Genomic DNA, 12,500 nt, shown 5'->3' on the forward strand with positions numbered 1-12,500 from the left:
GCCCCGATTCAATCCTTAAACGGTGGCAAAGAAAGACGAAAGAAAGAAACAAAATGAGAGAGAGAGAGAGAGAGAGAGAGAGAGAGAGAGAGAGGTTCTAAACACAAAAGACAAGGCAGAGAGCAGAAGGGTAAACACACAAGCTCAATTTGGACGTCTGGGGAGCGAACGAAGGCACTATAGGTGACCCCCCCCCCCCCCCCGACCTCCCCCCCCCCCCCCCCTCTCTCTCGCTCTCTCCTTTCTCTTCTCTCCAGAATTCACTTATCCCCAAATCCCTTCTTCCCTTGCTTTACTGATAACAACAAGGAGTGCAGGCCTCGGGGAGCTTAGCACTATGTGGCAAATCCGTCCGAGAAGAGAGTGAGAGAGCAACGCGGTTGCCAATACACTCTAGCTGTGACTCGACCCCCGCCGTCTCTGCGAGGATTAGCAGGAGGGAGGTAGAGAGAGAGAGAGGTAGAGAGAGAGAGAGAGAGAGAGGTAGAGAGAGAGAGAGAGAGAGAGAGAGAGGAGAGAGAGAGAGAGAGAGAGAGAGAGAGAGAGAGAGAGAGAGAGAGTGAGAGTGGCGTCTCGAAAAATGTCTTTAATTTGTTTCATTTGAAATAAACTGCCCCAGACACTCAGGAGTTCAATTTTATGGATGACCTATCAACAGTGTTATCCAATCACCGTGTTAAAAAAGAACATGGGGAACAGGGGGTGGCTGATCCACCCCCCCCCCCCTCTCTCTCTACACGCTCTGTCTGTCGCGTACAGTACATGCACAGTGCAAGTACATGCTTTAATAATAGACAGTGACAGTGCGTGTGTGTGTGTGCGTGTGTGCGTGTGTACGGGGGCCTGCATGCCCTCGTGTGCTATAGCTTTGCCCGCCGTCTTTACTGCCACGGTTGTTGGAGTCTGATAAGTGCAGCTTTTCTTTTCCATAAGAATGAATGCAACGACAGGGAAGGCAATAAGCAAGCTGTAGCAGGAACAAAGGACCGCAGAGAGAGAGAGAGAGAGAGAGAGAGAGAGAGAGAGAGATAGGACCCTATGCTTAGTTGTGCGCTATGATGTCGTGCACCAAAAATAGCTGATATTTCTACATGCTCACAAGTTGTAAGCTTGTAGATTGGCTACTTTCAGCTATTTCAGCATGCGACACCCGTGCACAACACTATGTTGAGAGAGAGAGAGAGAGAGAGAGTATAGAAATGCCTGTAGTGTCCTGTATAATATGTGATAGCAACCCCGCTCGCCCCACTCCGGGAGGATCACGGGCTGTAAACCATGGCGTGCTTGTGTCAGCTCTAGAGAGAGAGAGAGAGGGGGGGGGGGGGGGTGGATTATGCTTCGTCTTGTCTGTTTGAATAGAAACAGAGAGGCAACGCATTGTGTTCCTGGCATGACCGTGAGAGGGTGAATCTATCACAGCGTTATCCTGATATGACAGCCACGGTCGGCTGGCTGGCTGACTGGCTACATAGGCAGATCAACCCGTGGTTTACATTACAGCGAACGTATACGCGTCTCGTCTGGCCCCTCTGTGTGCTGCATTATGTGTAGAAATGTATAGCCTCTGTGGGGAATGACGGCGTCTAGAGGCATTGAAAAATGAGCCAATGTATCAGTGTGCTGTACGAGGTGCTTGAGGCCCGATGTGTGCCGATGTGCATAGCATAGCAGTGCTGTGTGTGTGTGTGTGTGTTACAACAACACTACTTTGCTGCAAATGATAGCAAATCATGTGGGCTTTGACATTTCAGGGAGAGACGTGTATAGCAGTGGTTCCCCGAAGTGAGGTCAGAGTTAAATTAACATTGATTTTACAATATAAATTTGGGGTCTCAGAGATATAAATGCCATTACATGGGGGTTTGTAGACTAATATGCATGTCAAACTGGGGGTCCTTGACATTAAAACGGGTTGAGAATAACCGTTGGCGCCGTAACAGATCTTCTCTTATAGGGGTCCACTGGCATATCTTTAAAAATAGTGGCCCGTGGGCTAATTACTGTCTATGTGGGGGTCCTTGACCTGAAAAAGTTAACACTTTACTTTAAGGGACAAATTCATACACGTAATTAAGGCTTAATTAAGCCTTAATTAAGCCTTAATTATGTGTATTAATTTGTCTGGCTTTGGCTTTGGTGATTCATTAGTTATCATGAACTTGTCTTCTTCAATCAATTAATGCGTAAGTATTAATGCTTAAGTATTACTTAAGCATTACTTAACCTCCGTTAATCTATCAGTAGTCTATAGTTAAGCCTGTTACTTAATGTGGTGTGTTTGTAGATCTGTTATTATCGGTCAGTTCTATGCCCAGGATGAGTGCTCATAGGTGGGTAGGATTAGTGAGCTGACTCGGTCTCCGAAACTGGTTCTAAAACTTCCGGGGGTCTCGCATGTTGGACTGGCTAACCTGGGGGTCACAGGAGGACCCCCAGGGGTCATTTGTCATCCATTCACTACCAGTTAATTAACATTTAGTTACTAGATGCTTGTCCTCCAAAGTAAAGTCACATTCATTTCATCATTAACTACTGCTTGATGTAAAACTAAATTATTATTTTGTTCCTGAACAAGGCTGTAACAAGGTCTGTTACACACACACACACACACACATATATATATATATATATCCGAATCCGACCAAATGTTGCTACAGTGCTTGTAACAAACTAACATTCAAACCAAAAATGGCACCACATTTTCACAAAATGCATGGATGCACACCCACATAGACACAAACACACTTTAGTTTTTTTGTCCCAAACCGTGCAGTTTGTACAGCATTATCTTCTGAAATACAGTAGCTGATTGATTCAATGTGGTCTATTACACACTACTGTAAAACAAAATGAGTATTGTTTTTGTTCCTGAACAAGGCTGTAACAAGGCTGAAGGCTCAATATGGTCTGACACACACACACACACACACACACACACACACACACACACACACACACACACACACACACACACACACACACACACACACACACACACACACACACACACACACACACACACACACACACACACACACACACACACACACACAAGAATCTTTTTGTTTTACAGTAGTGTGTAATAATAGAATCAATCAGCTATTTCAGAACATAATGCTGTACAAACTGGGGTTTGGGACAAATGTGGGTGTGCATCCATGCATTTTGTGAAAATGACCCCCGGAAGTTTTAGAACAAGTTTCGGAGACTGAGTCAGCTCACTAATCCTACCCGCCTATGAGCATTCATCCTGGGCATAGAACTGACCGATAATAACAGATCTGTTATTATCCGGTGTTACCGGAATTTCTGTACAGGCGTGTATGTGTTTTCTGTTGTGTCCATTTGAGGAGGCAGCAGCGCGAGTCATGTTATTAACCGAATCCCATGTGTGTATACTGTAGGATATGAAGAAGATTGATGCCTTTCACTGGCCTGAGAGGATATCTAACGAAGAGCTACACCGGATGACCAAGTGCAACAGCGTATATAGTGATGGAGATCAAACACTGCAGATTCCGAAGGCTGGGACATGTTTTTTTTTTTCCTCGACTCCAAGCCTATTAAAATCCTGCTCAATAACTTGTTTGGCTAAAATGTCATTTTAGTGAAAATAAATTGCACTGTGAATATCACAAGGCTGAATTTGCGTGAGCCCAGCAAGTTTAGAGTCTCAGAGAGAGTTTTTATTCAAGACGAGTGGCAGTGAATGGGGTGAGTATAAAAAGGAGCAAATAGAAACACATGAGCCGATTGATGTAAAACTGGTCAACGTTTATACGCGGCTGCAGTCGTGAATAACCCTGGTGGGTCCATTTTGGTTATATTATTTGAAATGTTGTGCGCTCTCATAGTTAAATGAACACTTGTGATGTTAGAGTGTATGGTCTTTTAACCTTTTCCCTCCCATTACCGTGAGGCCAGTGCCAAGATAATGAACGACATAAGCAGAGAAGAAGAAGATGCCTTATCCGGCTGAATGACCCGGAAGTGATTGTCCTCCGTTGTGGTGACAGACAGAGTCGCGGCGGTGTTCTGACCATTAATATGGTCAGCGCGACCATATTAATCTAACATTTATTTCTTATTTACATGTCTATTTCAGCTCGGACACTTATGTGAAGAGTCTGCTATTAACTCATTTTGTGAAAAAAACAATAATAATACGTTTTTCTCCTCTGGTGAAAAGTTGGAATTTGTGTGATGACAGGCTCTCAGTCAAATCTGGTCACATATGGGGTCCAGCGTTGGAAGAGAAAATGAGGTCGAAAATATATGTTTTTAAGCTGGATAAAAAATGGTTTCAATAACTTTACACGAGATATCTCGAGGTTGGCATGGATTGTGTTATCGGTGCTTCATGCCAAATGGACAGGTTGTTCCACCAAATATTTGTCCAAGCAGAGCAGCCCACTCAGAACACACCGAGTGCCAGGAATAAAGAGCCAGATAGGAACTGAGAGTCTCCCGTTTGGTGTGGTGGGTTGTGAAGACATTCTTTCAGAGCTCAGATGGCCCTGCGATGGTTCCCCGCAGTGTTCCTGCAGGACACCCTAATGTGAAGCCAACACATGAAGGGGTCTGGTGGTTCACACTAAAACTCTATTTTAGAGTTACGATGACACAAATGAACACTCACAGTCCACCTCAGCTTAATACAGTAGGGAGGGAGTTCCAGGGGGTCCCTAGCTAATTTAGAGATAATAAGGAACCAAATGGACCCTTATGGGTCTGTGAGGGTGTAAGGGTGTTAAGAGTTAAATTAACAGTGGTTTTACAATATAAATTGGGGTACCAGAGATAGAAATGCCATTAAATCTTGCCATGAATAAGTTTGAGAACCAGTATAGTATAGGCTATATTCCCCATCAGCTATTATTCTTTTGTGAACGCTGGCATTCGACGATGGCTGCAGATCGTATGCCGTAGTACGGAAGAATAAGAACCTGACAGAGTATGCAATCATGGCGGCCCCAACTATCACCTCGCCTCCTCAACAACTGATCATAGATCAATAGTTATACATACAGGATCTGGCTTTAACAAATGAGTGGGTTGGAGGAGAGAGAAAGAATGAAAGAAAAAGGAGTTGGCGCAGTGATTAAAACTGGAACCGTCAGGATTGGTTTCATTTGACAGAACCTGGAGTATCTCTGCTGTCGGGAAGAAAGCACTTAAGTTCATGAAAATGAAAAATATATATTTTTCAGGAACTGAAGAAAACCTTATTATTTTTTTTAAACAATGCATCACGACCAATGTTGGTGTTGTGACTTTATATAATTATTGTCAATTACTTCCATAAGACGGGGAGAGGCGGTGGAGTTAGCTGCTTTAACAGACAGTTTGAGAGGGGGAGAGGGGCTGGAGTTAGCTGCTTTAACAGACAGTTTGAGAGGGGGAGAGGCGGTGGAGTTAGCTGCTTTAGCAGACAGTTTGAGAAGGGGAGAGGCGGTGGAGTTAGCTGCTTTATAGCAGACAGTTTGAGGTAGAGGGCAGCACGGGTCCATCCGGAACCGAACACCCGAGAGCCGAACCGAAAACCAATGCGGTTCTGGCCCAAAATATTGACTTGTCCCTCGGGCAGGGTTGGATCCATTCCAAATTGCAGCAGGTCTCGTTCGGATTGTCTGAAATGCAGTTACCTGAAATAACAGTGAGGATCCGAGCTTTATATATTAAACCTGTGACCGAGGCCAAGTATGGCAGGTCTGGTCTGGGATAGTGCCGAGGGGATCTAACCTTCTCGTACGGAAGGGACAGATATATCCCCTTGAGCGCAAGCTGGTATAGATGTCCGGCGGTCGTTAGCGAGATCTTGATATGGAATCCTAGGTCTGCTGTGTGATCTCGGTTCTTCTTAGCTTAAAACCGTCTTAGCTTGCGTATAGGCAATGATATTTATGGTGTTGGGATGTCAGGGGTGATGTCACTCTGACGCCCCGGTTATGATGTCAGAGAGGCACTCCGTTCCTTCCTAACAAAACCCTTCAACTTTAAAAATAGGTTTCAAAATTAGACATGCGTGAATTGTAATTATTACGTTCTAAAGTCCATATTGTAAAAACTGAGGTGAAATGAGTGGGTTAGAAAAAGGAGTTGGCGCAGTGATTAAATCTGGAACCGTCAGGATTGGTTTAATTTGGAGTATCTCTGCTGTCGGGAAGAAAGCACCTAACTCAAAAATGTTAATTTCTCATGAAAAAATAAAAATAAAAAAAATCAGGAAATGAAGAAAACCTTATTATTTTTGCGGCCAATTGGAATGTTTCTCAGATCCATAGCGGTTCGGTTCAGATATCACCGGTCCTGTTTTCGGACCGGGTCCAATTTTATGGACCCGTGCTTCCCTCTAGTTTGAGGGTCCAATGGAGTTAAGAGGTTTTGTCCCGAAGCGCTTTGTACTACTTTTCACTGGTTCCATACTTTTGAAACAACACACAGACGTAAAGGGTGTTCAATAGCACTGATTAATAGAAGATAGAAAATCATAATCTAAAACCTCAAAAATTGAGTTAATGTAGGTGATTTCCTCCCGACAGCAACGCCTCCCAACTACCACCTCGCCTCCTCAACAACTGCTACAGGATCTGGCTTTAAGAAATACTGATTGATATATTCAAAAAATGAGGTGACATGAGTGGGTTGGAGGAGAAAAAAAGAAAGAAAGATAGAAGAGTTGGCGCATGCAGTGATTAAACTAAGTATACCGTCCAAGATTGGTTACTTTCAGTCTCCCCTTTATTTTGTTCTTTCATGACCGGATGCATTAACACCGCCCTCTGTGCGCTGGCTGTGAAGATGCCCTAGGCAGTATACCCCCCCCCCCCCCCCCCCACACACACACACACACACACACACACACACACACACACACACACACACACACACACACACACACACACACACACACACACACACACACACACACACACACACACACACACACACACACACACACACACACACACACACACACACACACACACACACACACACAGGTAGAGGCAGAGGGCCAAGTCACACTCCTCCATCCATCCGCAATCCATTCACCGCGGCAAGCTAGCAAGGCACTGATACCCTCTTAATGTTCTTCAAGCCAGACCCCCAAGTGAAAAATGTGTAATGTGCTCAAAGCCCCAGAGCTCCGGTAATGACGATGGAGGCTCTGGCAAACAGCGCTATACTGTAGCTGTGTCGTACCCTATTTGTGTTTCTTGCTGCCATCTGAGAGAGGGATTTGGTAATTACTTTCCTTGTTTTGTGACCTGGTAATTTTACACCTGCCACGATCAAACAGGGTTAATTTTGAAACAAGTGTTAGGGTAATTTAAATGGACTGTCATGCTGGTTTAAGTGGAACTATAGTTGAATCATCAGCCCATAACAGAGACTGGTTTAAGTGGAACTATAGTTGAATCATCAGCCCATAACAGACTGGTTTAAGTGGAACTATAGTTGAATCATCAGCCCATAACAGACTGGTTTAAGTGGAACTATAGTTGAATCATCAGCCCATAACAGACTGGTTTAAGTGGAACTATAGTTGAATCATCAGCCCATAACAGACTGGTTTAAGTGGAACTATAGTTGAATCATCAGCCCATAACAGACTGGTTTAAGTGGAACTATAGTTGAATCATCAGCCCATAACAGGTGTGGCAGACAATGAGGATGATCATGCGAGTCGAGTCGACACGTTTTTTTTTTTTTTACTATGCCACAGTTCATTTCATAACTAATCAACTGGCCTTTTTTGCCTAGAGCTATTTTGATTTTAGTATTAGACCACAAGCGTTCACATATATATACAATACAAAGTGTGTGTGAAGAGGAGACTTATTTGAACTCGTGGAATAAAAAGCTTTGAGGCATTAAAGCTGCTATAAGCAATAATAAGTCAACATTTTAATGTCCTTTTATTTGTATATATATATATATATATATATATATATATATATATATATATATATATTCAGACAGCCAACAGTGGGTAGAACAATGTATGGATGGAATGAATGGAAGCCAAAAGAACGTGATCGGGACATCAAAGTATCAATATTATATCCATATCATGATATTAGACTGGAAATTGTCTGTGATTTTGGGATATTGTACTATTGTACAATATGGCATTAACGTGTTCTATAAATATAAATATCGGAACTGGAAAATCTGTATCGGCAGAAAAAAGCCAATCTACAAGCTTGTAGATCTGCTTGCAGATGTGCTATTTTCGGTGCGCAGCAGCATTCTTTCACAGAAAAGGCCTCTATGGAATCAAAAATAACTGAAATCAGTGGTGGTTGAATCCATTGTGCACTCACCCGTGTATAGGTGTAGTTCCAGACTCTATACAGCGGTCTGTGCAGAGTAGGCTCACCCTGTAAGGTGTATAGTTCCAGACTCTATACAGCAGTCTGTGAAGAGTAGACTCACCCTGTAAGGTGTATAGTTCCAGACTCTATACAGCAGTCTGTGCAGAGGAGGCTCACCCTAGAAGGTGTATAGTTCCAGACTCTATACAGCGGTCTATGCAGAGGAGGCTCACCCTGTAGGGTGTATAGTTCCAGACTCTATACAGCAGTCTGTGAAGAGTAGACTCACCCTGTAAGGTGTATAGTTCCAGACTCTATACAGCGGTCTGTGAAGAGTAGACTCACCCTGTAAGGTGTATAGTTCCAGACTCTATACAGCGGTCTGTGAAGAGTAGACTCACCCTGTAAGGTGTATAGTTCCAGACTCTATACAGCAGTCTGTGAAGAGTAGACTCACCCTGTAAGGTGTATAGTTCCAGACTCTATACAGCGGTCTGTGAAGAGTAGACTCACCCGTGCACTTTGTCCAGCGATGAGCTGGTCGTCCTCAGTCTGGACGCTGGTCCTGCTGCGAGCGTCATAGTCCTCCTGCTCAAAGTCAGAGTCGTCCTCCAGTTCCTCAGGTGTCTGGATGTGGGGTTATAGAGGGAGAGAGGGGGGGGGGGGGGGGGGGGGGGGGTAGGGGTGTGACAACAACATGGTTTAAATTTAGTATAGATTTTCTGTGGTCAGAGGTTTTCTGGCTCAAACAAGTGCTCTGATTTCCCTGCTGACTGTGATGTCACATATTATGACAATGGACTTTGCCAGTCCAGGGCAAAGTCCATTTGACAATGGACATGATGTAAATTACCATCCTGATGACTACAAACCGCTCCAGAGCGGTTAATTCACACGGCGGGTTTGGAACACAGACCAGGCTTTCCTCCGAGGTGGAAAGCCTATGGTGGAGGTTATCTTTGTCCTCAACGTAAAGCCTATGGTGGAGGTTATCTTTGTCCACAACGTAAAGCCTATGGTGGAGGTTATCTTTGTCCACAACGTAAAGCCTATGGTGGAGGTTATCTTTGTCCACAACGTAAAGCCTATGGTGGAGGTTATCTTTGTCCACAACGTAAAGCCTATGGTGGAGGTTATCTTTGTCCACAATGTAAAGCCTATGGTGGAGGTTATCTTTGTCCACAACGTAAAGCCTATGGTGGAGGTTATCTTTGTCCACAACGTAAAGCCTATGGTGGAGGTTATCTTTGTCCTCAACGTAAAGCCTATGGTGGAGGTTATCTTTGTCCTCAACGTAAAGCCTATGGTGGAGGTTACAATGTCACCCTTCAAGCTCCTCTGTGTAGCTGCCGTAAATTCTCCTTGTGAGATTGAACGGTGAACACATAATTCTGACACGGCTTATGACATCTAGAGATGTCCCATAATTAAAACAGTTTAGATCTAACCCTGAATAATTCATCGATCTGACCTTCACTGCAGGGTTTTCAAGTCCTTTACATCATTGTTTGTTCAAGGTTGCGGTCGCCAGAAGTCCACTCTCACAACACCAGAGGGAGTTCGGTTAACAAACCACCACGTGCAACCCAGGTTCAGCTCAAACAAGGGATTAAATTAATTCCGCTCCTATGCCACAAGAATGTGGAACGTCCTACCAACAGCCATTAACACATTTTGTACATAATACGTCCTGAAACGTCATAAGGATTGGAACCGAGAGGTGCCTTAGACGTCTGTGGACGTCCTAGCGACGTCCAAACGACACGGGGCGAGATAATAATATTCCGAATAATTACTTTTTTTTTTTTTGGCATTTCGCTTTTCGCTTGCCGTATGCTAACGCTCTGTGAAACTATTAGCTTGTCATTGACTCCCATGTTAGCGCGGCGGAAAGAATGACTCGTTTCTCCTCATCCAGGGCGCTCTCCGTGGTGATGAATGGATCGATATGCTGGCGCTGCGTTTCTGCTCCTCATCCGTCTCTCCCGCAAAATATGAACTCTTTTTGTAGCGTATATAAATATATTAAGATGATCGGAGATTGTGATGGCACTTTGTCAGTCAACTTTTTTAAGAAAGTATTTCCGGTTCATGGCTTTCAAAATGGAAGCGATCACTACTCTGGCGATTACTCCGGCGCAAGCAACGCCTTTATTTTGATGCAGTTCCGGTACTAAATGTGTTAAGACATGTTAATCCCTAGACTTCAAAACCGCTCTCAAAGGGCACCTACGGATGGCTGCAATTCAAAACTGGCCCCTGTAAATAAAGTCAACCACTTTCTCCTCATACTGTACATATTTTCCACTTTTTTACTTTCTTTATACTGCATTTCCTGTTAATTTTTTAAATTTTAATATAAGTGTATATTTGTACGTCAACAACAACAAAAGGGAATTTTAAGAAACACAAAATAATACGATATAAATCATATTGTCTTATTAAACACATACTCTGATCTTGCGCTCGGTAAGTCGCTTTGAATAAGAGCTTTGTTGTGCTAAATGTCAAAATTCTACATTCTGTTTTGTCTAATTAACAGCATCAATCTTAGGACTGTAAGTTAATCAAAAAAGATTAACTGGCGTTAAATCCACATCACAACCTTTTCTCTTTATAAACAAGTAAATTACATAATTGCTGTTCAAGGTTACTACAGTAAATAACTAAATTACATGGCATTTTATTCCTGTTGCCTTTGGCCAAAATACAGCGGCACTGCCAAGTGTGGGAGGAGGAGGACTCAGAAACTTTGTTGATATTGGCTTGCAAAGACAATTATTCTCCACTTTCAAGAAAAGACTCTGTTTATTGCTCCATCATACTGCTATCTATCTGCCTGACTGTGGCTGTTGGAGCGGATACACAGACACACAGACACGAGGCAGAAACTGTTCTCACAGTTTATTTTTTCATTAAAATGTACCACAATGCTTCTCAAGACCATATCAAACTTTCAAAGTATAGTTGGGAGTTATAAGACTTGGATTCTGTAAATCCACCAGACTGAGCATAAGGGCGACCTATAGCTGTCTTCAGAATTCCAAAGAAGGACCAATAATCCAGCTTGTTGTATTAGAGGAAGAAAATACACCAAACACATACAAATAGTAAATACACACTCAGCCCATTAGAGATGGAGCCCATACATTCATTGTCACAGCGTGCATTAGGATGTTATATACAACAGGGGAAATCTGGAATCCTTCAAGTTGTAGCTTCGGAAAGTAATTGAACTTTTGGAGGAGATTACGAGGCCAGTTGGTCGCAGGCAGTTCAAAGCTGCCTGTTTTTATTCATTATTTATTTACCAACATCTAATTATGTTGCCCATAATTAGATTCTCTCTTCTTTTCCTGTTTATTATTATATTATCATCATCATTTTGTTGTCCACAGCACCGGGAAACTTTCCAGAATGTGTAAAGTTGAGTAAAATAATTGCCATGAGCTGTGTACGTCTATGTATGAAAAGGGATTAAGGGATGTACTGTACATAGTAGATATTAAAGTCCACTTCTTAAAGTTGCCATGAGCTATGTATGAAAAGGGATTAAGGGATGTACTGTACATAGTAGATATTAAAGTCCACTTCTTAAAGTTAACCATGCATGACCTCATCATGTTTTTCTATTATCGCATGTTTGGAAAATGTCATGCTGGCTTTTAAAAAAGGGAAAAAAGGAGAACAATATAGAAAAAGAGGAACAGTGAATTTCACTGGTCAATGCCACTGTCTTATATGTCATACATCGAGATTTTTAAGCCCCTTCTTAAAACTCACCTTTTTTCTCTGGCCTTTAATTTGAGGGCTTTATATTAATATATGACATATACCGAGGCTGCCGGGATTGTTTAATTACCTTTGGAGCATAACGCCAAAGTATTTGCGCCTTTGATCCATGAAAATCCCCATGAAAATAGTCCCATATAGCTTGTTGTCGAACCGAAAAATAATCCACCGTCGCGATGTGCAACAAAAAGGAGTGAGGGCTCATGCAGCCCGTTTGTGCTGCGCCAGGTCGCGCAGCACCCATTTGCGGCGCTCGCGCAACTTCCCGTCTTTGCATTGACTTTGTATGTAATCACGCCGCTCTAACCATCCAAATCTGAACGCACCTAAAGACAATGACTACAAAAACGTCCACCACGTTTTGTCACTGAGGAAAACTGAATAAAAACG

General features: G+C 43.0%; 1 protein-coding gene across 3 annotated transcripts in view; it reads right to left on the minus strand.

Moving 5' to 3' along the window:
* ctnna2 (catenin (cadherin-associated protein), alpha 2) overlaps nt 1-12,500 on the minus strand; it is a gene marked incomplete at its 5' end in the record, with an annotated part of 495,295 nt that overhangs the window by 37,054 nt on the left and 445,741 nt on the right. For all 3 annotated transcript variants that reach the window (XM_080759408.1, XM_080759409.1, XM_080759407.1), the window contains one exon: nt 8,832-8,945. In XM_080759408.1, the coding sequence (XP_080615534.1) occupies nt 8,832-8,945 (114 nt within the window). The remainder of the gene's footprint in view (nt 1-8,831; nt 8,946-12,500) is intronic.

This window comes from Protomyctophum bolini (assembly GCF_963924005.1).
Source record: "Protomyctophum bolini genome assembly, chromosome: 3".
NCBI classification, from domain to species: domain Eukaryota; kingdom Metazoa; phylum Chordata; class Actinopteri; order Myctophiformes; family Myctophidae; genus Protomyctophum; species Protomyctophum bolini.